At 61.1% G+C, this 27,086-nt stretch overlaps 1 protein-coding gene across 2 annotated transcripts; it reads left to right on the forward strand.

Moving 5' to 3' along the window:
• Positions 1–1,055: 1,055 nt before the first annotated feature.
• Positions 1,056–26,499, forward strand: Ints1 (integrator complex subunit 1). Of its 2 annotated transcripts, none has more exons than XM_045142903.1 (47): positions 1,056–1,185; positions 1,906–2,196; positions 4,103–4,299; positions 4,421–4,558; positions 4,738–4,897; positions 4,989–5,094; positions 5,180–5,372; positions 5,479–5,624; positions 5,716–5,857; positions 5,955–6,131; positions 6,836–6,944; positions 7,206–7,326; positions 7,659–7,736; positions 8,377–8,534; positions 9,130–9,226; positions 11,624–11,715; positions 11,854–11,914; positions 13,128–13,325; positions 13,540–13,669; positions 13,940–14,119; positions 14,202–14,351; positions 14,918–15,097; positions 15,188–15,292; positions 15,424–15,591; positions 16,105–16,216; positions 17,170–17,331; positions 17,841–17,987; positions 18,115–18,213; positions 18,334–18,458; positions 18,806–19,060; positions 19,526–19,685; positions 19,851–19,991; positions 20,157–20,340; positions 20,424–20,547; positions 21,042–21,172; positions 21,752–21,839; positions 21,914–22,140; positions 22,237–22,360; positions 22,813–22,946; positions 23,038–23,230; positions 23,810–23,937; positions 24,220–24,332; positions 25,006–25,119; positions 25,444–25,514; positions 25,662–25,753; positions 25,920–26,029; positions 26,118–26,499. In XM_045142903.1, the coding sequence occupies exons 1-47, from the start codon at positions 1,128–1,130 to the stop codon at positions 26,231–26,233; spliced, it is 6,585 nt and encodes a 2,194-aa protein (XP_044998838.1). In that variant the 5' UTR covers positions 1,056–1,127; the 3' UTR covers positions 26,234–26,499. The 2 variants fall into 2 exon arrangements, with proteins under 2 accessions (XP_044998838.1, XP_004666400.2); XM_004666343.2 differs by having other exon boundaries at positions 5,186–5,372.
• Positions 26,500–27,086: the final 587 nt, after the last annotated feature.

The raw sequence follows: 27,086 nt of genomic DNA on the forward strand, positions 1-27,086 counted from the left end.
AGGAGGCCAGAACAGGGACAGATGTCTTAGTGGTTAAGGCATTTGCCTGCAAAGGCAAGGGACCCAGGTCCAATTCCCCAGGACCCACGTAAGCCAGATGCACAAAGGGGGCGCACACATCTGGAGTTTGTTTGCAGGGGCTGGAGGCCCTAGAGAGCCCACTCTCTCTGTCTCTCTCTCTCTCTCTCTCTCTCTCTCCCTCCCTCTGCCTCTTTCTCTTTTTTCTTTTTAAATTTGTTGTTGTTGTTGTTACTTTATTTATTTCAGAGCAACAGACAGAGAAAGAAAGAGGCAGATACAGAGAGAGAGAGAGAGAGAGAGAGAGAGAGAGAGAGAGAATGGGCTTGTCAGGGCCTCCAGCCACTGCAAACGAACTCCAGACGCATGCGCCCCCTTGTGCATCTGGCTAACGTGGGTCCTGGGGAATTGAGCCTCGAACCAGGGTACTTAGGCTTCTCAGGCAAACGCTTAATCGCTAAGCCATCTCTCCAGCCCGTCTTTCTCTTAAATAAATAAATAAATAAATAAATAAATAAATAAATAAATAAATGTTTTAAAAAGAGGCAGAACATACATACATACATACATACATGCATAAATTTCTTTAAAAGAGGCGGAACATAAATAAGTGAATGAATGAATGAATGAATGAATGAATGAATGAATGAATGAATGAATGAATGAATGAATGAATTTTTTTTAAAAGAGGTGGAACAGCGCGCCCCCAGCAGGGGGAGCCCTCGGGGTCCGGCGCAGCGAGGTTCAGCCAGCCTCCCGCCGCCAGATGGCGCTGCAGCGCTGCGCACGCGCGGGGAGACGCTCTTGGCCGGCCTCCGCCAGAACCACGGTCCTTCCGACTTTCCCGGAAGTCAGTGCTCTGCACTGCCTGGATCGTTTCGACTTCCGGGGAGGCGGTGGCGGCGGGCGTCTTCGCTGTGCGCAGCTGTCCCCGCGGCGACCCCCGCTCTGCGCCCCCCGCGAGCGCGGGCGCTCTGCCCCGCGTCCCCGGCGGGCGGCCCTGCAGTTCTGCACGGCGCAAGGGATGAATGAGTGAGCGGGCGAGTGACTCCCGCCGCCCCCTCCCAGGTGACGCCGCGCCAGCGAGGAGCGCGAGGGCCCCGGGCAGGATGAACCGAGCCAAGCCCACCACCGTGCGGAGGCCGAGCGCGGCCGCCAAGCCCTCAGGTGCGTCCTGCGCGCTGCGCCGGGGACCGGGGAGCTGCGGGCTCCGGCCTGCGTACGGGCACCTCGGGGATCGCTGCAGGGCTTGGACACATCGGGGCTTCTTGCTCCTGAAGAATAGGGTCACCCGGGGAGTTCCTGTAGGGCAGAGCTCTTCAGGACACGGTCACCCATCTGGAGTTTGTGCTCGGCATGGTCACGTGGAGTCCATGGTCACACTGGGGACATTTAGGGTATTCCTGCAGAGTGTAGCCACCTGGGGTATAATCACCTGGGGGGGGGGGTTTCTGCAAGACAGAGTCACCTTGTGTGCGCTGGGGCTCCTGCAGGGCACAGTCATATCTGGGGTTGGGGGGAACAGGACACAGTCATCCAGCCCAGCTGAGCATTTGGGGGGCACTCGCCACCTGGACTGACACCAGCCTTGGGCTGAATGGTCTATACTGAAATCCTGGAGCTTCCTCACTATGTGACGTTAGGCACATGACGGGACAGACGCTTCCCGCGTCTGTGAAGTGGAGAACCTCAAGGGTTAAAGTAGATGGGTACTCGCAAGTCTAAGGTGTCGAGGTTTGTGGTCAGTGACCACTGCTGTCACACCAGTTGTGCCTGGAAGGGGGGGGTTTGCTAATTGACCTTGTTTCCTCTGGTTCCTGTTCAGTCAAGCTCTGGCACCTCAAGTCTGTGATGAAAGTGTGTAAGTCCTCTGTTCCTTCTCTGCAGGGCACCCACCCCCTGGGGACTTCATCGCCTTGGGCTCAAAGGGTCAGGCCAATGAATCAAAGACCACGTCCACCCTGTTGAAGCCGGCCCCTTCCGGCTTGCCTTCGGAGCGCAAGCGGGACGCTGCAGCCTCTCTGTCTGGGGCCTCGGCGCTAACTGGCCTCACCAAACGTCCCAAGCTGTCCTCTACTCCCCCACTGAGTGCCCTGGGGCGCCTGGCTGAGGCTGCTGTTGCAGAGAAGCGAGCCATTTCCCCCTCCATTAAAGAGCCGTCTGTGGTGCCCATTGAAGGTAACGTGAGGCCATGGGCTTCCTTGGACAGCATCCCCTGATCTATCTCCCAGGTGTATGCTGGGGACATATCCAAGAGGCCTGCCTCTGTCGGCACAGCAGGTCCTTCTTCTGCAAGGATGGGGGCTAGGCTGCATGGCTGTGGGCAGGGTACTTGGCTCCCTGTGGGCTTGTTTTGCAGGAACTGGGTGCAACTGTGCCCCAACCCTGGGTCAGTGCTCTGGGCTCATTACCTGTCTGTGGAGTCTCCTTGGTGATAGCCTCCTCCCAATCCCTAGCAGGGGAGCTGCACTGGGTGGACACAGCTCTTGTGGTTACGCTTGCTGCCCAAGCTGGAGAAGGCATTGTGCGCTCTGCTTCTCTCCAGGACAGCAAGTTTACGTGATGTTTCCCAGCATCAAGTCTCGAGGGCCTAGAGGGAAGATACATTTCACCCACCGCTTCACTGTCCACAGATCCTTTCACGTCGAATCTATTTAACATGCCCTGCCTTTTGCATCACTTATCCCAGATTTGCCCATGGCATAGCTCTGCCCAATATCAGGTCACTGCCAGCTGTGGAGCACACAGGTGCCTGAGCAGTGGACATTGCTGCCTGTGTGTTTGCTCTTGTTGGAGTATTTTTCCAGGATGGTGTCTCTGTAGGAGTCGGAAAGAACAAGCGAGCTGCTGACTTTATTGAGGCTTTGTCTTTAAAGTCCTGCCATCTCTTGCAGCGAGTTGGCATATAAAAGGCCCAAAGGGTACCCAGGCCTTTGATGTCAGCCTGTCCTTGTTTGGGAGGCTGAGGCAGGAAGATGGAAAGTTCAACACTAGCCTGAGCAATTTAGTAAGACCCTGTCTCAGGTGGTAACATGTGGGCTGGGAGTATAAGAAGTAGGGCCCTTGCCTAGAGTCTGCCAGTGAGGACCTGCTATGTGAAGGGCTGCAGGAGTGGCTCAGTGGTAGAGCTCCTGCCTAGAATCCCCCAGTGAGGGGCTGGGGGCGTGGCTCAGTGGTAGAGCTCCTGCCTAGAATCCCCCAGTGAGGGGCTGGGGGTGTGGCTCAGTGGTAGAGCTCCTGCCTAGAATCCCCCAGTGAGGGGCTGGGGGCATGGCTCAGTGGTAGAGCTCCTGCCTAGAATCCCCCAGTGAGGGGCTGGGGCGTGGCTCAGTGGTAGAGCTCCTGCCTAGAATCTCCCAGTGAGGGGCTGGGGTGTGGCTCAGTGGTAGAGCTCCTGCCTAGAATCCCCCAGTGAGGGGCTGGGGTGTGGCTCAGTGGTAGAGCTCCTGCCTAGAATCCCCCAGTGAGGGGCTGGGGGTGAGGCTCAGTGGTAGAGCTCCTGCCTAGAATCCCAGTGAGGGGCTGGGGGCGTGGCTCAGTGGTAGAGCATTTGCTGACCTGTGCTCCTGAGTTTATTCTCCAACACCAGGAAAACAGGAAGGGTAGAGGGTAAGGAGTCTTTGGTCTCTGGGAGCTCAGAGCCTCCAGATGCCAGTCAGAGCTGCCCGTGGACACATGCCATGGTCTGTCTTTGGTGCTGTCCCCTGTGGACTTAGGTGTTCTGAGTGTTTGCTCCCAAACTGGTGGCAATTTGGAGGTAGCGCCTCGTTGGAGGCGGTGTGTTGCTGGGGATGTCACTTGAGGTTTGTTAGCCCTAGCCTGCCAGTGTAAGTTCTCTCCTGCCACTACCTCGTGAGGTGGAGGGAACGTTCAGCCTCTGCTCATGCTAGCCTGTTCCCCGCTTTCATGGAGCTTCCCCTCAAGACTGTAAGCCAAAATAAAAAGCACCTTTCCCCCGTTGAATGCTTTGGCTGGGCGTTTTTTGCCAGCCACAAGAATGTAACCACAACAGCCTTGTTCCCACACCTGCAGGGTGACCTCTGCTCCCATCCCCTGCTCTAACCCGAGTCCCTGGCGCGGTCAGTTTTGCCCACAGTGCTGCTGGACGAGATCGAAGCTGCCGAGTTGGAGGGCAATGACGACAGGATCGAGGGCGTGCTGTGCGGGGCCGCGAAGCAGCTGAAGATGACGCGGGCCAAGCCCGACAGCGCGCTGTACCTGAGCCTCATGTACCTGGCCAAGATCAAGCCCAACATCTTCGCCACGGAGGGGGTCATCGAGGTGGGCCTCGGCAGCCTGGCCTCCACGTCCCTTTCCCTTGTTCCTCCCTCCACCTGCTTCTGTGTCTCTGTGCCATACGGGGTGTCCCCTGGTGACCCGTGGCATGCACCTACCTTTACAGGCCCTGTGCAGCCTCCTGCGGCGGGACGCCTCGATCAACTTCAAAGCCAAGGGGAACAGCCTGGTGTCCGTGCTGGCCTGCAACCTCCTCATGGCCGCCTACGAGGAGGACGAGAACTGGCCCGAGATCTTTGTTAAGGTGAGGCCGTCTCCGAGACCTCCCTCAGTTACGTCACTGCTTGATGTGGAGGAGCAGGCGTGGGCTGCTGGAGAGCCCTTCAGAGAAGGGATCAGGGCCCTGGTGTCCTGCTCTGCACTTGGTGAGGGCCTCCAAAAGCCCGCCCGCCTGCTGGGCAACCAAGCATGTGGTCGTTGCAGGTCTACATCGAGGACTCGCTGGGGGAGCGGGTCTGGGTGGACAGCCCACACTGCAGGGCTTTTGTGGACAACATCCAGACGGCCTTCAACACGAGGATGCCCCCCAAGAGCGTGCTGCTGCAGGGGGAGGGCGTGCGCAGTGGGGGTGAGCTCGGAGCAGGTGAGAGGTGTGGCTGGGGTGTAGTGGGGGTGAGGGTCCTGCCGTCCACAGCCCTGTGGAGGGCACTCAGGAGTTCACGTGGTCTCGGCAGGCAGCAGCCCCCACCCCTCGCTTACGGAGGAAGAGGACAGCCAGACGGAGCTGCTGATTGCTGAGGAGAAGCTGAGCCCGGAGCAGGAGGGCCAGCTCATGCCCAGGTAGGTGGACCGGCAGCCCCACTCTTGGGAGGTGGGCAGGAGGGTGCCTGGGGCAGTATCCTTCCTGGCCTCCTTCCCCCCTCTGGCCTAGGTACGAGGACCTCACAGAGAGCGTGGAGGAGTATGTCCTGGACATGCTGCGTGACCAGCTGAACCGGCGGCAGCCCATCGACAACGTGTCCAGGAACCTGCTGCGGCTGCTCTCCGCCACCTGCGGCTACAAGGAGGTGCGGCTGTTGGCCGTGCAGCGGCTGGAGCTGTGGCTGCAGAACCCCAAGGTGTGCGGTGGTGGTAGCTGGCACACGGGTCACGCGCAGGGCAGAGCTCAAGTGGGGATGCCTTCCTGCCAGCTGTGGTTATGCCCCTGATGTTCTCTCTGGACAGCTGACTCGGCCGGCCCAAGACCTGCTGATGTCCGTGTGCATGAACTGCAGCTCACACGGCCCGGAGGACATGGATGTCATCTCCCACCTGATCAAGATCCGCCTGAAGCCCAAGGTCCTCCTCCACCACTACATGCTCTGTGTCAGGTGTGCGGCTGCCCGGGGCCGTGGGCTGTGAGGCACGTGGTGGGCAGCAGGGTGGCCTGTGCCCATCTCCACATGCCTGATCCGCACCCAGGGAGCTGCTGAACGCGCACAAGGACAACCTGGGCACCACCATCAAGTTCGTGATTTTCAACGAGCTCTCGAACGCCCGGAACCCCAACAACATGCAGGTGCTGCACACCGTGCTGCAGCACAGCTCCGAGCTGGCGCCGAAGGTGGGCGCTGGGCGCGTTTCTGCGGGCCCCCGGGAGCGCTCCTGTTTTGGCCAGCACAGCTGCCAACCCCAGCGCTCCTTGACTTTCTCTGTCCCAGTTCCTGGCCATGGTGTTCCAGGACCTTCTGACGAACAAAGATGACTACCTCCGGGCCTCGCGGGCCCTGCTTCGCGAGATCATCAAGCAGACCAAGCACGAGATCAACTTCCAGGCCTTCTGCCTGGGGCTCATGCAGGAGCGCAAGGAGCCGCAGTACCTGGACATGGAGTTCAAGGTGCCCAGCGCCCCTGGCCTGACGGGTTCCCCTGCCCGGCTGTCTGTCAGCTCACGGGCACAGCCACGTGCCAGGCCTCTGTGCAGTGCCTGTGCTGAGTGACCAGCACAGCTCATCTGAGGTCTCACAGTAGGTTCAAGGGACATGTCGCGTCTGTCCCCTGAAGAGGCAGGAGTTAATAGCCAAGGCTGTGTGGGCTTCACTGCTGGCAGGCTGAGCAGTGACTGAGCAGAGACCGGGCCCCGCTGAGGGAGAGGAGCACGGTCTGCCCAGCGCCAGCGCAGGTGCAGCACACTACTGCCCAACGACGAGACGGGCGGCCATGAGAGGACCTCCGTCCCCGTGCGGCAGGCTGGCAGTCCACTTGGGAGGAGTGCACCCTTTGACCAGGCACTTTGTTGCCTGAGCCTCCTTCCCGCGGCCTGGTCAGTCTGGCTGCTACTAGGTCCCAAGCCCTGCCCCTGCCAGCTGCTCTCCTGGTACAGCAGTCACTGTTTGTGGGGACCCACCGGCCTCTCCCCGTTGTTTGTGTGCACACACGTCGACACATGTCTCTGTGCGTGGCACGGAGCTCCCAGTTACAGGCTCTGGAGTTGAGCCACCATGCTGTCTGTCCGCAAGAATGCTTTGCGTGCATGCGCGTGTGCATGCATGCACACGCACGTGGGCCCTCTGTGGGATTGAGCTGCCCTCTCCGCCTGCAGGAGCGCTTTGTGGTTCACATCACAGACGTGCTGGCTGTGTCCATGATGCTGGGCATCACGGCTCAGGTGAAGGAGGCTGGCATCGCCTGGGACAAAGGAGAGAAGAGGAGTAAGGTTTTGCTTGGCCATGGCTCTTAGGCCAGGCCTGGTAGCATTTGGCTCTTCCGTGGGCGGCTGTGGAGGGCAGAGCCAGCCTCAGTTGGCCTTCTGGAAGCAGCTGTCCTCCGCCTGGCAAAGAGGACAGTCTGGGCCCAGGATCTGCTGCGGGTGTCCTCTTGAGCTGTGGGGCCTGACCCAGGGGAGGGCAGGGGTCGGGAGGTGGCATTTGAGGCCATGCTGCAGAGTGACAGCCCACTTTCTCCACCCCCAGACCTCGAGGTGCTGCGGACATTTCAGAACCAGATAGCTGCCATCCAGCGTGACGCTGTCTGGTGGCTTCACACTGTTGTCCCCTCCATCAGCAAACTCGCCCCCAAGGACTACGTGCACTGGTGAGTGTCAGGCCATCCTGAGGCCACTTCCCCAGCCCTCTGTCTCTGCAAGTGCCACCTCTGCATCCACTGGTTCCAGGCCAACAGTAGGGTCACCAGACAGGAGCCCGTCATTTGGGACATGGCTGCCATCTGGCTCTGGACAACAGTGGGGTCCTGACGGTGTGAGGGCTGCCAGCACGCCAGGCTGCTTCCTCACCTGCTTGGTCGCTGGTGGTCCTGCATCCTGGAGTACAGTCCCGAGAACTTGGCCTTTGCCAGCTTTGGTCCGTGGCGCCCCCATGGGTCACTGCAGCTGTGCCCCAAGCTGATGCCAGCTCTGTCCCCCGCAGCCTTCACAAGGTGCTCTTCACCGAGCAGCCGGAGACCTACTACAAGTGGGACAACTGGCCTCCGGAGAGCGACCGCAAGTGAGCACTGTCTGTGGGTGGGGGTCGGACTGGGGACTACCTGCAAGCCCTGCTGTCCCCCTGCGGCGACGTCTGTAGTCACTGTCCCCCGAGGATCGGCCAGCCCCTGTGCCCACAGGATGCCAAGCTGCTGCCTCTCCCCATGCGTCAGGCTCTCTGCCCTCCATGCTTCACAGAGCCGCAGGCAGTGCCCTTCCTCAGCGGACTCGCCCCGGTGCCCCTCCAAGTCCCCTGGTCGTCCGTGTGTTCTGGCTCACCCTCCCCACATCCTGCCCAGTCCAGCTTGCGAGCCTCCGCTCCCAGCTCTGCACCCCCACTGCCGCACCTCACAGGCCTGCCAGGAGGGCACGTGCACGCTGCCACCCGCCAGGCCCCAGGGCGTCAGAGCCTTGTGCGCGAGAGCACTGGGAATGAGTGACCGTGCAGAGCCACTCTCGCAGGAGAGAGCGGCGGTCCCAGTCCCTCCCTGTCTGTCGGAGACTGCGCGTCAGACCCTTCCCCACAGTGGGTGCCGAGATTGGAGAGGGAGCAGGCCACGGAGGGGTGGCGCGGGGAGTCTGGCTGCCAGCCCCAGCGCCACTTTGCTCCCTGGCAGATTTGCCTTTCCCCTGCCACCTCTGACTCACGGCGCTCTGCACAGCTTCTTCTTGCGCCTGTGCTCGGAGGTGCCCATACTGGAGGACACCCTCATGCGCATTTTGGTCATCGGGCTGTCCCGTGAGCTCCCTCTCGGCCCTGCGGACGCCATGGAACTTGCTGACCACCTGGTGAAGCGAGCTGCTGCAGTCCAGGCCGATGGTAACAGCCCACATCACCCTACTCAAGCATGCGTGTGTGCATGTGTACGTGCGTGTGTACATGTACGATTCCAGGTGGATTTCATATCCTCTGTTTGCTCGGCTGTTGCTGTTTCCGGGAGGGAGGGAGGGAGGGGCTGCAGACGTGGAGTTGAGGCCTTAGGTCTTCCCTTGTGCCCTCAGCAGCTGTCTCATCTTTGCCCTGGCTCTGCACTTCACACACTGTCATATGGTAGACCCTGGCAGGCCCTCAGCCTGTGTCCTCTGTTCTCAAGGGACAGTAGTAGAGTGATCTTGAATATGCCCCTTCTGATCCTCCATGGCTGTCACATCCCTGCTTCTCAGAACCCAAATGGGACTATCCTCCAGGCAGTCCTGCTGCCAGCAACAAGGCCCCGGTCTCCCCCATCCTGGAACATGGACCCTGTCTCTCTCTCCTCCCTTCTGGAGCAAGGCCCCCTCTGTGTCTCTCCCCATTTGGAGCAGGGCCCCATCTCTGTCCCTCTGCCTTGGAGCAAGGCCCCCTCTCTCCCCCCACCTGGGACAAGGCATGTGGGACTGGAGTGGCTCTGATGCTGAGTGCCTCTGGCTTTCAGATGTGGAAGTGCTGAAGGTGGAGCGGATCCAGCTGATAGATGCAGTTTTGAACCTGTGCACCTACCACCATCCAGAGAACATCCAGCTGCCACCAGGGTAAGGCCGTGCCCGCAGCCTGCCCCCTCTCCCGCTGCTAGCGCAGGGCAAGGCTCCTTTCTGGTGCCTTTGTTCGTACTTTGTTTTTCCTTTCTTTCTTTTTTTTTTTTTTTTTTTTGTTTTTTCGAAGTAAGATCTTGCTCTAGCCCAGGCTGACCTGGAATCACCATGTAGTCTTAGGGTAGCCTCAAACTGACTATGGTCCTCCTACCTCTGCCTCCCAAGTGTTGGGATTAAAGGCATGCACCACTGCGGCTGGCTTTTTCCTCTCTATTTTCTTTTCTTTTTTTTTTTTTTTTTTTTTTTTTTTTTTTTTTTTTTTGGTTTTCCGAGGTAGGGTCTCACTCTAGCCCAGGCTGACCTGGAATTCACTATGTAGTCTCAGGGTGGCCTCGAACTCACAGCAATCCACCTACCTCTGCCTCCCGAGTGCTGGGATTAAAGGTGTATACCACCACGCCCGGCTTTTCCTCTCTGTTTTCACAATTCTTTGCAGCACTGGAGATTTGAACCTAGGGCCTTGTGCATGATAGGCAAACATCCTGCCACTGAGCTACATTTCCAGCCCTTTAAAAAAAAAATTGTTGATTTATTAGAGAAAGAATGGGTATTTCAGGGCCTCATGCCACTCACTGCAAATGAACTCCAGACTTATGCGCCACCTTGTGCATCTGGCTTACATGGGTACTGGGGAATCAAACCTGGGTCCTTAGGCTTCACAGGCAAGCACTTTAACTTCTAAGCTATCCCTCCAGCCCTTTTTTAAAATTTTAATTTATATTAGAGAGAAAGAGATGGACAGAGAAAGAGAGGAGAGAGAAAATGGGTGTCCCAGGACCTCCGGCCACTGCAAACGAACACCAGACATGCACACCACCTTGTGCCCTTGGCTTACGTGGGTACTGGGAATCAAACCTGGGTCCTTAGGCTTCCCAGACAAGCGCCTTAACCGCTAAGCAATCTCTTCAGCCCTCCAACTCTTTTTTTGTTTTGAGACAGAGTTTCACTAAATTGCCTAGGCTAGCTTAATACTCTCTGTAGCTCAGGCAGGTCTTGAACTCACAGTAATACTCCTGTCTCAACCTCTTGACTAAATGGGGTCATAGGCTGAGCCACCAGTACCTAGCTTTCTAGTTTTCTGATGTAAAGAATGAGAATGAAGCCGGGCGTGGTGGCACACGCCTTTAATCCCAGCACTTGGGAGGCAGAGGCAGGAGGATCGCTGTGAGTTCGAGGCCACCCTGAGACTACATAGTGAATTCCAGGTCAGCCTGGGCTAGAGAGAGACCCTACCTCGAAAAACCAAAAAAAAAAAAAGAATGAGAATGAGGGCTGGAGAGATGGCTTAGCGGTTAAGCACTTGCCTGAGAAGCCTAAGGACCCCGGTTCGAGGCTCGGTTCCCCAGGTCCCACGTTAGCCAGATGCACAAGGGGGCGCACGCATCTGGAGTTCGTTTGCAGAGGCTGGAAGCCCTGGCGCGCCCATTCTCTCTCTCTCCCTCTATCTGTCTTTCTCTCTGTGTCTGTCGCTCTCAAATAAATAAAAATTAAAAAAAAAAAAAAAAAGAATGAGAATGAGGGCTGGAGAGATGGCTTAGCGGTTAAGCGCTTGCCTGTGAAGCCTAAGGACCCCGGCTCGAGGCTCGATTCCCCACGACCCACGTTAGCCTGAGGCACATGGTGGCACACACATCTGGAGTTCGTTTGCAGTGGCTGGAGGCCCTGATACACCCATTCTCTCTTTCTGCCTCTTCCTCTCTGTCACTCTCAAATAAATAAAAATAAGCAAAAAACTTAAATAAGAATGAGAATGAGGCTTTGTGGGTGGAGCAGTTGCCACTAAAGTGTGACTACCTGGCTGAATGCTATAGTAGGAGGCTGAAATCCCAGCATCCCTATGGCAAGAAGGGAGGCAGAGACAGGAGTGTCTCCTGGATAGTTCGCGGCTGCCACACAGTCACGAACAGAGAGAGACCCTGTCTGGAGACAAGGTGACAGGCGTGAGCGGACACCCAAGGCTGTTCTCTGATGCCTGTGAGCACACAGGACAAAGGACGTGGTGGGTGGCATCCGTGAACACTTTAGCCTTCCCTCCTGTCGCTCCCGGCCGAGACCTAGGAAGCTGGGGCTCAGCACCAGGGATGGTGGGGTTTCTCGCAGGAAGCTCAGTGTGGCCTCCCGGTGACACGTGTTTATGTCTGTGACTTGGTGACATGGGATGGTCAGGTGTTGCCAGAAGGTAGATGCAGTGTGGGGCGGGGGGTGGGTTTGAGGCCCTGCCCTCCACCCCATACGCAGCCAAGAGCAGCGGCCTGGCTGGCCAGCCGTCATGGCTGTGTGCCGTGCCGTCGCTGCCTGGCCCAGGTTGCAGACACTGTCAACGCTCCTGCCGTCCAGGTATCAGCCCCCGAACCTCGCCATCTCCACGCTCTACTGGAAGGCCTGGCCCCTGTTACTGGTTGTTGCCGCATTCAACCCAGAGAATATTGGTGAGCCTTCCTGGCCCTGCTGCAAACCTGCCTTCTGGGGGACTTGAGTGTGGGGACGTGGGCCAGGAGCCCCGCAGTGGGCTAGCCAGGGCACGGGGGCCAGAGGGAGCACTGGCCAGCGTCTGTCCTCCGTCCTAGGGCTGGCGGCCTGGGAAGAGTACCCCACTCTGAAGATGCTCATGGAGATGGCCATGACCAAGTGAGCGGGGAACCGGGGGGGGGGGTCTCCCTCACCACTGAGTGGGGCTCTGGGCCATGCGTCCCTCCTTCCTGGGGTCCCCCACCTCCTGGGTGCGGTTTTGGAGCCCAGGTCTGTTGCGCAGTGGTCTCTGCTCTTTTCCTGGGGGAACCCACGGGGGGTGTGGCAGGGCTTGCCAGCACACGGTGGCCAGCGTGGTGCGGCCAGCTACGGAGAGGACGGCAGAGTGGATGATGAGGTACGGGGTGTAGCCAGAGAAGACGCAGTGGGGGTGGGCTGGCCTACGTGTGCCGCAGCAGGTGCGTGACCACAGTGGCCTGCAGAGGTGAGCGCGGGGACCACAGCACAGGGCAGTTAGGCATCACATTGGTGTTCACACGGGCCGGGACACGTGAGCGCCCTCCTTCCCCAGGGTGGGCACCACACAGGGCAGTGGCTGTAATGGGACAGCCTGCGCCCATGACATTCCTTGGACCAGGCCTGTATATGGCCATGGAATGGGGGCCAGGTGCGTGCGGCTGTGACATTGTGGACTAGATGTCTGTAGCTGTGACGTGGAGAAGCGTGTGTGTGGTGTGGTTTTGTGAAGAATAGATGTGTGTGACTCTGGCACTGTAAGGAATCGACATGTGTGACTGTGGCCATTTGGATGGGCCGTGTCACTGTGGCCCCATGCGGACGTGGCTGTGGCACTGAGTTCAGCTTTGTGTGGCTGGCTGTGGTGGGCGGGGTATGTGTGGTCTGTGGTTGGAGCTATGAGCTTTCAGGTGGCTGAGCAGCAGGTTGGACATGAGGCCTTAGGGACAGGGCTCAAGAAGGGACTCCCTTGGGAGACTTTGGAGCACGTAAAAGGAGGTGAAGCGTTGTGGTCTGCTTAGAGCTGCTGTGTTTCTGGAAGTGGCAGGTGTTGCCCCCGGCAGTCCCGGGGCGTGGGGAGGCCTGTTTTGTGTGTTGTGATGTACTGTGGCAGAGAGTGCGTGTCAGTTGGACACTAGGTATTCAGTGCTGACTCCGTGCTGAAGGCTACTCACGGAGGAGCAGCCGCCGGCCTGGCTCAGCCGGACAGCTTTGTTGCTGGACACCGCTTCCCCTGTGGCTCAGGCTATGCACGTGGTGGCGGCAGCCTTCCGAGGCTTGTCCCTCCCTGGCTGAGCGTGGACTGCTGGGTGCCTGGGCATGGGCAAGTACCAGACCCTGCGTGTTTGGTCCCCAGTAACTACTCGTACCCCCCCTGTACACTGACGGACGAGGAGACCAGGACGGAGATGATCAACCGGGAGCTACAGATCTCGCAACGGGAGAAGCAGGAGATCCTGGCCTTCGAAGGGCACCTGGCCGCTGCCTCCACCAAGCAGACCATCACCGAGAGCAGCAGCCTGCTCCTCTCGCAGCTCACCAGCCTGGACCCCCAGTACGCAGCCCAGGGCAGGGCCCGGCCTCTGCCAGGGCCCGCATCCTTGGCATGGCTCTCTGGTTAGGCCCACGCATGCTGTTTCAGGCTGCAGTGTCGGCCCCAGGGAGGGGTTCAGCTGCCCCTCTGCAGCAGGGCTGGGATGGGGCAGCGATTTCCCTGTGCTGGGAAGTGCTGTGTGTAGCCTTCTGATATCCCGTTCCTTGCCCTGCAGAGGGCCCCCGCGGAGGCCGCCGCCTCACATCCTGGACCAGGTGAAGGCCCTCAACCAGTCCCTGCGCCTAGGACACCTCCTGTGCCGCAGCCGCAGCCCCGACTTCCTCTTACACATCATCCAGCGCCAGGTGTGCCCCGCCAGCTGGGAAGAGTAGGGCTCGGGGGGGGGGGGGGTGGCGAGCTGGAGCGCACTGAGAACGTTCCAGAGGCTCTGGCTTGGAGGAGCTTCGCTGTGAACGGACGGAGTGCCTGGATGTACAGGGCACACCCACACGAGCTCCCAGGTGCCTCAGAGATGCTCGCGCGCCCTTATAGGGCAAGCCTGAGCATCCAGGCACCAGAGGGAAGGCGTGGGGTGGCTCTTGGCACTTAGCGTGGCCTCCCCTGCTGCCCACCAGGCCTCCTCACAGTCCATGCCCTGGCTGGCCGACCTGGTGCAGTCCAGTGAAGGCTCGCTGGATGTGCTGCCCGTGCAGTGCTTGTGTGAGTTTCTGCTGCACGATGCCGCGGATGCCGCCACCTCAGGGGAGGAGGAGGAGGAGGGTGAGAGCCGGGAGCAGAAGGCCAAGAAGCGACAGGTGGGTGCCTGTCCTGCATCGCCCCGCCTGGGCCATCCCCAGTGGCTCCCCAGGTCTGCTGAGAGCCCCTCTCGACCCACAGAGGCAGCAGAAGCAGAGGCAGCTTCTAGGCCGCCTGCAGGGCCTGTTGCTGGGCCCCAAGGCCGACGGGCAGACCACGTGCGAGGTGCTCGACTACTTCCTGAGGCGCCTGGGCTCCTCGCAGGCCGCCTCCCGCGGGCTGGCCATGAAGGTGAGCGCCGGCTCGGCCCGGGCGCGCCGCCCTGTGACCCCGCGCCATCTAGCTCCTCCTCTACAGTGACCACTTGGCCTTCCCGTACTGGCTCCCTAATTTGTACACAAAAAAGGACAGTGCCCCTGGTTTGGGAGAGTCTGAGCCCTGTCTGATGCTTCTCTAGGTGGTGACATGAGCCGTTGTAATTGAGTAACATGAAACTTGCCATCTTGGGCAAGGTGGGGAGCAGGGTGGGGCAGGTGTGGCCCAGAGGCCCTGCCTTCTGTCCCCAGCCGCACAAAAGTCTCTAAAGCCAGGCGCAGTGGCCCGTGCTTGTAACCCCAGCACTCAGGAACCTGGGGCACGATGACCCTGACTCAGAAAACAAAGTGTTTTGAAGAGCTTTTTGCTTTTTTTTTTTTTTTTTTTTTTTTTTGGACAGTAACAACAGAATAGCCAGACTCCTTTGTCTGGGAGGTTCTGTATTTTTGTGGGGAGGGGCAACTTGGGGGACACTTAGGGCTCCCTGAGAGTTAGGTGGCCTGCTGGAGCAGGCGGGCTCAGCCCCGTGTATGCGCCCTCAGGGCTTGTCGCTGGTGCTCTCGGAGAGCAGCCTTAGGGACAAGGAGGAGAAGGAGCCCCCCATGGAGGAGGAAACGGGGGAGGCGGATGCGCTTCAAGGCTACCAGTGGCTGTTGCGAGACCTGCCCAGGCTGCCCCTTTTCGACAGTGTCAGGACCACCACTGCCCTGGCGCTGCAGCAGGTACGAGGTGGGACGGGCTGGGCCCCGGAGGGCTGGGTGGCCACAGCACTGCCCTGGGGGCTGGCTCAGCCATGCGCCTGCCTTTCGCAGGCCATCCACATGGAGACGGACCCCCAGACCATCAGTGCCTACCTGGTCTACCTGTCCCAGCACACGCCCGTGGAGGAGCAGGGCCCCCACAGCGACCTGGCCCTGGTGAGGAGCTTCTGTCGGGCGTTGGCTCTGCATCCCCCCACATTGTGGCAGCTGGTGTTCAGAGAGGCCGGGAGGTGGGGCCACTAGGGAGCAGAGTCCTGGCAGCCTCTGAAGGCTCTTGTCCCGCCCAGGACGTGGCCCGGCTTGTGGTGGAGCGCTCCACCATCATGGCACACCTCTTCTCCAAGTCCGCCTGCAGCTCCACCGCGGACGCCGTGCTCGCGGCCCTGCTGTCCGTCTTCGCCCGCTACGTGCGGCGCATGCGCAAGAGCAAGGAGGGCGAGGAGGTCTACAGCTGGGTAAGAGCCGGGGGCCGAGGGGCTGAGCGGGTTGCGGGGGGGGGGGTGAGGGTCTGCAGGGGGCCGGTGAGGTTTATAGCCAGGCCAGGGCATCTGTAGTAAGGCAGGGTGGGCAAGAAGGCCTTGCTTGGGTGGGGGAGAGGGTAAAGGAGCTCGCCGTGAAGGTGATGTTTGCAGCTGGACAAGCGGGACGAGGGGGCCAGAAGGCCTTCAGCCGAGTAAAGGGCTGAAAGGGGTCTGCAAGGGAGAGATGGGGTCTGAGACCAGGCAAGGACATCAAAGGAGGGGGCAAGAACACGTTCAGCTGGGGAAGGGGGTGGGAGGGGCAGTGGGGTACACAGCCAGGCAAGAAGAGCTTCAGTGGGCAGGGGACAAAAGTGACTCTCGCAGATGAAGGGCTCTCCAGCTTAGAGAGGAGACCCATGGGGCAGTGAGGGAGTCCTGAGGAATGAAGAGGCTCCTCAGCCATTCTTAGCCCATCGCCCTGAGCACTTCTCATTCATCTCCTTACAGTCGGAGTCCCAAGACCAGGTCTTCCTGCGCTGGGCCAGCGGGGAGACGGCCACCATGCACATCCTCATCGTCCACGCCATGGTCATCCTGCTGACACTGGGCCCGCCCCGCAGTAAGCAGCCGTTCCAGCCTTACCTTTGGCTCTGCTCCGGGGGAGGGGGGGGTCGGGCAGGCGCCTGGAAGAGCCCGCGCAGCTGGCTCGGCTCGGGTGGGCTCCGTGCTGCGCTCGGGCTGCTGCTCTGCAGTGGGCATTTTTACCCTGCTTGCTGTGTCTCCTGTGGGCACCTGAGGCCTGTGTGGCAGGAACACGTAAACTGAAGTTCCTGAGCATGAGGGCCTGCTTCTCAGAGTCCCCAGCCTCAAGCCAGTGCAGCTGGGTTTTGAAGTATGGAAGTTCGAGCATGGAGCTGCCCAGACGAGCCCACGTCACATTCCCTGCCCTCCCCCATGGTCCTGTGGGTTGGCCTGGAGACTAGCTGGCTGTGTCCGGAGTCTGGTGGCCCCTGGCTGACTTGAGCCCTCTCTGGCCAGCAGCCTCTTTCTGTCCTCCCTATGTTTCCTCAGCCAGCTGCCCATTTCCATCTGTGAGAGGAACGAGCATGGCACCCCTGGCCAGGCGCTGTGGGGTGTGTGGGGATGCTGCAGTTACGGGCCCGTAGGGCGCAGGTGGACGTGTTGCCGTGGTGCACTGTCTCTATAGTACCTTGGGAAGCACAGCGGGAAGGTTGGCCTCATGCTGTCCTAGCCTGCTGGGCCCCCTGGGCTCTGTGGAGTCCGATGTCCAAGGGAGCTTGCATCAGGCTCTAGTGGTCATGTGAGACCCAGACACACGGCCTTGAGCAGGTCGCCCTCTTTGTCCCCATAATGGGATGCTGCGGGTCACATGAAGTGACGTGCCCAGCGCACCCGCACTTGAGTCTTTCTTGGGTCCCTGAAGCCTCAGTTTCCCCACTGTGCAAGGAGCACCCGAGGTGTCTCCCGTTCTCCCAGCTTGGCCTGTGGTCCTCCATGGGGTGGGACTTCCCACGTGACATGGCCATCCTCTGGCTGGTGTCCATCCCACAGCTGGTGATGGTGAGTTCCATGAACTGCTGGATATCTGGTTTCCGGAGAAGAAGCCACTGCCCACGGCTTTCTTGGTAGACACGTCTGAGGAGGCACTGCTGCTACCGGACTGGCTGAAGCTGCGCATGATCCGCTCTGAGGTCCCTCGGCTTGTGGACGCCGGTATGGCTGCTTGAGAGCTGGGCCCGCGTCCCATGGGGCTCACTGTGTTGTGGTTGTACGGAAGCCCTGAGGGCTCAGAGCTGGGCTAGAGCAGGAATGAGAACAAAAGGCAGGACGTGGAGGGCTCGGGGGAGGGTGTGAGGCCTCAGGCTTGGTCCTTAGAGGACGGTGGGCTTTCTAAAGGCAAGCTGTCGTGAGGAGGGTCCCAGGAGCTGGCACACAGTGCCTGGCCCTCAGGCTCTAGCTGGCCCCTGGCATGGGTTGGGGAAAGGTGAGTGATAGGATGAGCTTGTGCGCCCAGAGAAGGATGTACAAGTCTAGACACCTGCCAGCCGTGGGGGGGTTGGTGACATTGCTGCCACTTGGCCGGAGCCACAGTAGCCTGTGTGCTACTGGAGGATGGAGCACCAGGCTCTGAGACGGTGCTGCCAGCCCTCAGAATCTAAGGACCACCCTTCTAGCTGAGGGGTGGTCCGCGTTCCAGGGTCCCTGACTGAGCCTCACCATAGCCCTGCAGGACCTGGAGCCCCAGCAGCTGCTGCTCTTCGTGCAGTCCTTTGGCATCCCCGTGTCCAGTATGAGCAAGCTCCTGCAGTACCTGGACCAGGCGGTGGCCCAGGACCCCCAGACTCTGGAGCAGAACATCATGGACAAGAGTAAGCCCCAAGGGCCCCAAGGCTGGCAGCAGGTCCTGTTGGACACTGCTGGGCACGAGATCCCTCAGCCCTGCGTTCTCTGGAAAGTCAGACTGGCCCCACCTACCAGTGTGCCTCCGTTTTGTAGATTACATGGCCCACCTGGTGGAGGTGCAGCACGAGAGAGGCGCCTCGGGAGGCCAGACCTTCCACTCGCTGCTCACGGCCTCTCTGCCGCCCCGGCGAGGTACCGGCCCGCCCCCCCTTCCCCCCCCCAGCCAGTTGGGCCCCCGTTTCAGGTCTGTCCTCCTTGTGGGCCAGCAGCCAGTCAGCGCTCTGAGTCTGTGACATGCCCATTTCTCTGCAGATAGTACTGAGGCTCCGAAGCCAAAAAGCAGCCCTGAGCCTCCTTCAGGCCAGGGCAGGACGCGAGCTGGGACACAGGTCCCAGTGCTTGGCCCTGAGGATGACTTAGCCAGTGTGTTCCTGCAGGTACTGGTGCTGCGGGGCCAGGGCCCTGCCTGTAGTGCCCGCACCTGTGAGCCCACCCTGTACCCCCCCCCCGTGTGCCCATCCAGGGCTGCGCACCCCACGCGGGCCCTGCACGGAGGCTGTAGGCACCACTGTCCCCAGTGAAGCTCTGGGGGAGGCGGGGGCCCTCCACTCTCAGCCCCTAAGTCCATGCAGTAGAGGTCAGATAGGGCCCTGATGGGGGGAGGGTCCCAGATCTGGCATTGCGGGCAGGCTGAGAAGGGGCAGGGGGGATCCCAGATCTGGTATTGCGGGCAGGCTGAGAAGGGGCCTCTGCGCTCCTCCTGCCCCTCGTCCTGTGATTGCAGATCTTCCCACTAAGCCCCGATCCTCGGTGGCAGAGCTCCAGCCCTCGGCCCCTCGCCCTCGCCCTGCAGCAGGCCCTGGGCCAGGAGCTGGCCCGAGTCCGCCAGGGGAACCCCGATGTACCGGGCATCACGGTGCGCCTTCTGCAGGCCATGGCCACTCTGTTGGGCTCCCCACATGGCTGTGCCCTGGCCCTGGCCATGCACCGCAGCCACTTCCTCTCTTGCCCGCTGATGCGCCAGCTGTACCAGTACCAGGTGAGGAGCTGGCCTGGTGGGAGGGAGGGATGTAGAGATGCAGGGAAATCCAGTGTCCCAGAACACGCCAGGTTTCTAGTGTAGGAGGTCCTGGCGTCTCCCAACTCTACCCAGAGAGGCCTCATGTCCCCAGCACATCTGAGGTACGCAGAGAGCCTGGGTTCCCAGTTCCTAAGTGTAGGCCAGCTGCCCCCAAAGCAAGGTCGGAAGCCTCAGTTCGCCTGGAGTGTGCAGAGGCAGGTCTCCCACTGTCCCTGTCTGGCTCTGGCCTTGCCGGGTCTGCCTTCCTGTGTCAGCTTTCCTGGACTGAAGAATATAAGTTGCCGGCAGAGTTCCCTCACTGCTGGGGTGCATAAGGGACACACTGGCCTGAGTGGAAGTGGGGTTCGGGTTGTAGGCCTCTCCCTAGGAAGGGCTTTGCAGTCCTGGGTCAGCAGGCTCGCATGTGTCTGGCTGTTCCCACAGCGCTCTGTGCCCCAGGACACCGGCTTCTCCTCCCTCCTGCTCAAAGTGCTCATGCAGATCCTGCAGTGGCTCGACGGCCCTGGTGTAGAAGACGGGCCCCTGCAGGCCCAGCTCAAGATGTTTGCCACCCGCTACTCAGCAAGGCGCAGGCTCAGCGACGGTGAGAGCGCGGCAGTCGGGGGCGGGCAGGGGCGGTGCTGGAGTGCTGGGCCGAGCCGTGGGAGGCAGCGCAGTCTGCTGCAGGAGACCAGCCGGGCTGGGTAGAGAGGCGAGGGCAAAAGCCCAGGCTGAGGTGGCATCACCCGCCTCTCCTGCCCGTCTTCAGTGCGTAGTGGGCTCCTGCACCTGGTGGAGGCTCTCGGCTTCCACCAGGACCCGGAAGTGGTCAGCTCCACCGTGCGGGCCGTCATCGCCACGCTGAGGTCGGGGGAGAAGTGCAGTGTGGAGCCTGAGCTCATCGGCAAAGGTACCACAGGGCCCTGTCTGGAGACGTCCCGTGATGTCCCCTCCCCGCAGTGCCCCGTGGGCTTCATGAGGGGGAGAGATTGTCCCCACCCTAGGGAGTTTGGGCGCAGCCTGTGTGTGCCCAGCCTCGGCTGGCCCCACTCAGCTGGCGCCCTGACCCCTGCAGTCCTCCGCGGCCTCATCGAGGTGCGCTCCCCGCACTTGGAGGAGCTGCTGACTGCGCTCTTCTCGGCCACCGTGGACACCGCCTGCCCGAGTCCAGCCTCAGGGCCCATTGTGGTTGTGAGCTCCGTGCTGCTGCAGGAGGGCGAGGGCCCCGGCCCCGGCAAGCAGGACACGGAGGGCGGCAGGTGGGCCCGGGCTGGGAGCGTGGCTGGGGTGCGCTGGCTGGTAGGCAGCCCCGCAGCCCTGTCCTGACCCCGCCCTCCTGCAGCGTGGAGGCCACACGCTTGGGACCCGCGTCTGGGCTGCTGGTGGACTGGCTGGAGACGCTGGACCCAGAGGTGGTCAACAGCTGCCCTGACCTGCAGCGCCGGCTGCTCTTCTCACGGAGGAAGGTGATGGACCGGGCATGCCCACGGGGGCTGTTAGCCATACCGGCCCTTCAGCCCTTGTGTCCCTTGCCCCCAAGGAGAGGTGCGGCCAGCTGGGCCTGCTTCCCTGCCCCAGACTAGATTGCATGCCCCTCTGGTTGACGCTACAAGTCTGGCTCTAGGCTTAGGGTGGGGTGGAGTGGCCATGCCCAAACCCTGTGCTCTGAGGGTCCCAAGGATGCGCACAGGACAACGAGGAGCTGCAGGCAGCAGAAGGGGAGTGGTGAGGGCTGTTCGCTGTCACTCAAGCCCAGCGTCTGCCCAGTGGGGTTCAGGCTCTCCAGGGAGAGTGGGTAAAAGCTGGACTCTCCTCATTGCACGAGGCCACCTGTGTGGAGGGGAGGGGTGCTGCAGCGCCAGGGAATGCCCTACACCCACTTCCTGTGCACCTCCCTCAGGATGTGGTCAGCTGGCCTCCCTAGGTCCAGTGGGGACAGCTCAACTTCCTCCTTCCCCAGGGCAAAGGTCACGCTGGTGCCCAGGTGCTGTCCTTCCGCCCCTACCTCCTGGCCCTTCTCACGCACCAGTCCAGTTGGTCCACGCTGCACCGCTGTATCCGCGTCCTGCTGGGCAAAAGCCGGGAGCAGAGGTGAGACCTAGCCAGCAGGTACCCTGGTGACCCAGCTGGGTACAGCGCCTGTGAGCCCTGGGGCCCGTCCCCGCTCTGTGCTGGCAGCCAAAGCGGTCATGCTGGGGTCCCCATACCTCACCTGAGGACAGTGTCTTCTGGCAGCGAGTCCCCAGTGTGTCCAGGGCATGAGTGTCCAGCTGTGGCTGCCCACCCAGGGGACAGGGTAATCCAGTTGCTGAGATCTCACCCTTGCTGAGGTCTCGATCTGTGGAGAATCCGGCATGTGCTCACTGGCACGGCAGGCAGAGGGGGTGTGGAGGAGCGTGGCCTGGTGCTAACTCCCACCGTATCCGCGCTCCGGGCTTGACAAGTCCAGTGTGAGGCAGTTCCAGTGCTTGAGTGTCCTTTGGATGCGGTTGAGCAAGCAGCTCTCACGCAGCACAGGAGGGCATGAGCCAGGGAACACCGATCCTCCAGTGTTCCTCCTCCACGCTCAGCTAAGCAGTCCCTCAGAAGGGCTGTGGTGGCCTCCCTTCAGGAAGCTGACCCTGGGCTCTGGGGGAGTCCCTGTGCTCAGCCAGCCTGCCTCCCTTCCAGGCTCGACCCCTCAGCCTCCTTGGATTTCCTCTGGGCCTGCATCCATGTCCCGCGGATCTGGCAGGGCAGGGACCAGCGCACCCCACAGGCAGGTCTCTGGGAGTGTCCTGGCCCATGGGTGGTGGTGCCATGTCCTGAGACTGACTGGTGACCTCCTTACAGAAGCGGCGGGAGGAGCTGGTTCTCCGTGTCCAGGGCCCAGAGCTGCTCAGCCTAGTGGAGCTGATCTTGGCTGAGGCGGAGACCCGCAGCCAGGATGGGGACAGCACGGCCTGCACCCTCATCCAGACCCGGCTGCCCCTGCTGCTCAGCTGCTGCCGTGGCAATGACGAGAGCGTCGGGAAAGTGACCGAATACCTGACTGGCTGCATCCAGCAGTGGGGAGACAGGTGCCTGGGGCCGCTTTGTCCCCCGGCGGTGGGCCAGTACCTTCCTCATCCCCAGCCACATTCACCCCAGTGACCTGGCCTGTCTGGTCCTTGCAGCTTGCTGGGCCAGCGCTCACGAGACCTGCTGCTGCAGCTCTACCTGCAGCGACCAGAGCTGCGCGTGCCTGTGCCCGAGGTCCTGCTGCCTCGCGAAGGGGCCACCGGCAGCAGCATCTGCAAGGTGAGGGCCGCCAGAGCTGGGGGAGGGAGGGCAGAGCCGGCAGTCGGGAGCGGGAGGCAGCCTTTGAAACAAGAGTCTCCTGTGAGGAAGTGGGGGACTGTCCTGCCCTCCTTCTCCCCAAAGAGCTCTTTGGGTGACAGGCAGGAGGTTGTACATGCGTGACACGTAACACGTATGTACTGTGAAGCCATCACCATCACCCTAGAGCATCCCAGGGCCCTCCTCCTGCCCTCTTCACCATGGCAGGAGGTCAGCATGTGTCCCCCACAGCTTTATGTGGGGGGTCACGTGAGCCCCTGCCCGTGGCGCCATCGCCGGCTGGTCTGCGCCGAGCGGTCCCTCCATTCTTTCCACTTCTGGTGTGGACAGAGTCTGGTAGTTCTTCCCTGGCGGAGGGCTCCGCTGGGTGTGTGGATAGCCGTGCTCCCCCCTCACGCCGCCCTTCCTCCCAGCTGGACGGATTCATCCACCGGTTTATCACCCTGCTCGCCGACACCAGCGACTCCCGCTCCTCCGAGAGCCGAGTGGCCGATGCCAACATGGCCTGTCGGAAGCTGGCTGTGGCCCACCCCATCCTGCTCCTGAGGTACGAAGTGGGGTGTGAAGCCACTTTCCCAGTGGGCACGGCTGGCTCTGGGTAGAGTTGTGACCACAGGCACCCTTCTGTCTGTCTCCAGGCACCTGCCCATGATCGCAGCCCTCCTGCACGGCCGCACACACCTGAACTTCCAGGAGTTCCGGCAGCAGAACCACTTGGCCTTCTTCCTGCACGTGCTGGGCATTCTGGAGCTGCTGCAGCCGCGCGTCTTCCAGAGCGAGCACCAGGGGGCGCTGTGGGACTGCCTGATCTCCTTCATCCGCCTGCTGCTGGTGGGTGCTGACGGGCTTGGCTTCCATCCCCGGCCCTCCCACCCCCCTCTCGTTTTGGCTCACGTCCCCTGTGCTTCCTCAGCCTTTTCCTAAGCAAGCTGGTGGGACCCTGACCTGCTCCCATGGGAGCACTGACCCCCTAAGCCTGGCACAATGGCCAAAGCCAGGCCGCCTGCCCAGTGCCTTCTCTCTCCACTGGCCAGAGACCAGCTTTGTCCCAAGAGGCCTCCAGCGTCTCCTATGCCTGGACAGCCCTTAGTGCCTAGCCCTTTCACTTGTCACTTGTGCTGTCTCAAGCCTGTGACCATGTTGTCACATGTCCCAGTCACACACCTGTGTGGTGACACACACTTGTGATCTCAGCACTAGGGAGGTTGAGGCAGGAGGAGTAGAGGTTCTAGGCTAGGCTTAGCCGTATGAGGCCCTGTCTCAAAAAGCCAAACAAGCCCAAAGAGCAAGTCCTCCTGGCCTGCTCCATGTAGCCATTGTGGCCTGGGGCTCAGCCAGGCGGCGTGTGGAGGGCCTGGGGAAGCTCCTGGAGCCGGGCACAAGGGCTCTGAGCGGCTCCGCGTCCTGCAGAACTACCGGAAGTCCTCCCGCCACCTGGCGCCCTTCATCAGCAAGTTTGTGCAGTTTATCCACAAGTATGTGGCCTGCAGCGCTCCGGCGGCCGTGTCCTTCCTGCAAAAGCACGCGGAGCCCCTCCAGTGAGTGTCCATGGGCCTGGGGAGGACGTCCACATCAGGGTGGACGTTCAAGGGCAGGCAGTGCAGTTAAGGGTACGTGCTGTCTGGGACACTCAGCGGGACAACAAAGACTGGCCTCATGGCAGTAGGTGGCCACTCTGAGCACTGTCCCTGCAACCCTCGACGGGCTCCCGCCTGCGCCTCCCACCCTTTCCTCTTCCCTACCCGCTCTGCCCCGAGCACTGGGCCTCCCACGCCGCACCAGCCCCTCGAGGCTCAAAGGGAAACTGTGCTGTCTCCTAGCGACCTGTCCTTCGACAACAGTGACCTGGCGATGCTAAAGTCTCTCCTGGCAGGGCTCAGCCTGCCCAGCCGGGATGGCAGAGCTGACCAAGGCCTGGACGATGAAGGCGAGGGTGAGTGGGGGCAGCCGGGCTCCTGAGCGGCTCTGGGGAGATCCTGGCAGCCCTGACCATCCCTAACATCATGCCCAGGCTGACGAAGCCTCTCGGGAGTGTTGGGGTCCCACTGCACCATCTCAGATGTCACCACCGGGAAGGCTGTCCTCAGGTCTCCGTGCATGCCTGTCTCCATCTTGCCCACTTGACCGTGGTGCACATCCCACGTTTGGGGCTCTGTTTTTTGCTGATGTGGTCACTAGGTGTTGGGGGGCAGGTCAGAGAGCCTAGAATCTCCAGAGGCCGGTGGTTGAGGCTGGGCAACCAAGTCCGTTTGTGTCCTGGGTTTGGCCAGGTTGCTGTGAGTACGGCCCCCAGGCCATGTGTGGAGACAGAGCAAAGACACAGCCCCTCTACGGCAGAGGCGCCTTGAAGCACCTTGTGGGCAGAGGAGGGAGGATGTGCTGTCCGGCCTGGCTGGCTCTGGGCACTGTGAGGAAGCAGAAGTCTGGGACGGCTCCCAGCAGCTTCATGGTGCCACCGCCCTGAGTGCTTGCCCTGTACTGGACACAGCTCGGTCCCAGGCAATGTCCAGTGTGCTCCTGGGAAGGACATCTGGTTCCCACAGGGCCCATGGGGCTGGCCAGGCCCTCAGGCGTAGCCGTCCCCCACCCCTGACTGCCTCTTGCAGACGAGCACTCGGCTGGTTCACTGCCACTTGTCAGCGTCTCCCTTTGTACCCCGCTGACCGTGGCCGACGTGGCCCCGCACATGAAGAGGCTGTCCCGGGGCCAGGCTGTTGAGGGTGAGTGGGGCAGCAGTGGGGGCTGTTTGCTTGGGTGGCCTCCAAAAGCTTCAGGGTATCTAGGGAAGACCTGGCAGGCATGGCTGGAAGGACAGTGTGGTCATCGAAGGTGGGCCAGAGGGCTGCTCAGCCACAGGTGGGGTAGTATAAGGGAGGGCGACTGCCCCGTGTGGCTCTAACAGTCCCTGGAGCTGCTCAGATCCTGGGTGTACCTTAGGGAGCTTCTGGGGGACTGGGTGCCTGGGGACATGTTCTTGCCTGCCTCTGGGTTGTTCAGAGTGGGCAGGAGGTCCCTGGCCCCCAGCCTGCCCCTCTGCCCCTCAGATCTGCTAGAGGCTCTGAGCGACATAGATGAGATGTCCCGGCGGAGGCCCGAGGTCCTGAATTTCTTCTCGGTGAGCAGGGCTGTGGGCGCAGGCGGGGCTCTGGGGATGGCCTCGGGGCCGCTGGGCCGTGTGCGCGGGCAGCACGAGGCCAGGCGGACCAGCCCTCCGACCTCGTAGTGCCTGTGGTCAACTGTGACCCCCTCCCCACCCGAGCAGACCAACTTGCAGCGGCTGATGAGCTCTGCCGAGGAGTCCTGCCGCAACCTGGCCTTCAGCCTGGCTCTGCGCGCCATCCAGAACAACCCCAGGTGAGGCAGTGCCGCCCGACAGCAAAGCCAGGCCTGGGGCACGGCCGGGGGCTGGGCTGGGCTGGGCACTGGGAGGTCAGTGGGGCCTGTGTACCCTGGGGCCTGGCTAGGATCTTCTGGACACCTTTGGCCCAGAGTTGTGCCCACTTGAATGTGTCTCTTGCAGCATTGCTGCCGACTTCCTGCCCACCTTTATGTATTGCCTGGGCAGCCGGGACCTCGAGGTGGTGCAAACAGCCCTCAGGAATCTGCCCGAGTATACCCTCCTCTGTCAAGGTGAGTTGCCCAGCCAGCACCTGTCTGCTGCTCTGGGAAGTGCGGCCTGGCGCTGCCTGATCACGTCCTGACCACGCTTCTTCCACAGAGCACGCTGCCGTGCTGCTGCACCGCGCCTTCCTGGTGGGCATGTATGGCCAGATGGACACCAGTGCCCAGATCTCTGAGGCCCTGAAGATCTTGCATATGGAGGCCGTGATGTGACCCATGAGCCTGCCGTCGCTAGCACCGTGTCTGATAAGCCTGTTCCATTCCCCAGCGTCTCGTCCCTGAGCCACCAAGGCTGGGCAGGAGCTAAGAGCAGCACCACCCTGGACCACAGTTGGCACTGGTGGCTGTCCTCTGAGGCTTCGCGATGCTCCGGGTCACAGTCATGGGTCATGGGGACGTGGCCCAGTGCAAGGAGAGGACAGAGTGTTGTGCTGGTGGGCACAGTGAGACTGTTGTCAATGAAATACCAACCCCCTGCGTGCTGGCCTGTCCTGTGTTGTTCCTGGTCTTGGTAGTCCACTGCTGAGAGGCCCAGGGAGATGGAGCTCGGAGTTTCTCTCCCATGAAGACTACCGCCTGCTCCTGGCCTCTGGGCTCTTCCCACTAGTCATGGCCTTTTGTGATCCATCCCTGACTGGCTCTGCGATCTGTGCATGAGGCTAGCATGAGCTAGGCTGTGTGGTCTCACCTCAGAATAGACAGTGGGGCCCTGAGATCTATCCTGGAGAGCTGAGCTTGGGTGTTGGCATGGAAACAGTCCTGGTAGCCCATGGACCCCTACTAGGCAGCCTCTATAGGGAGCCACCAGTTCTGATCCACCAGGGGGCAACAGCAAGCCCTGGGAGGCCCTCCAGTAGGGGCTAGTGTGGTGGCTTGTGGCCCTTTCCCATTGGGCACAGGTTGGGCCTCCCTGACTGCAGAGCTGTGCCTGGCATTCTTGTAGTGGTGTCTTCCCCCTTGGAGCGTGCAACAGAGCGAGCACACTTGCTTGTGCGGCCTTTTTCCTCCCCAGCACTACCTTGGCAGTGTGCCCTGGGGTTTGGCTGTGCCGTCTCCTGCCACCAGA

This window comes from Jaculus jaculus, chromosome 2 (genome assembly GCF_020740685.1).
Source record: "Jaculus jaculus isolate mJacJac1 chromosome 2, mJacJac1.mat.Y.cur, whole genome shotgun sequence".
NCBI classification, from domain to species: Eukaryota; Metazoa; Chordata; class Mammalia; order Rodentia; family Dipodidae; genus Jaculus; species Jaculus jaculus.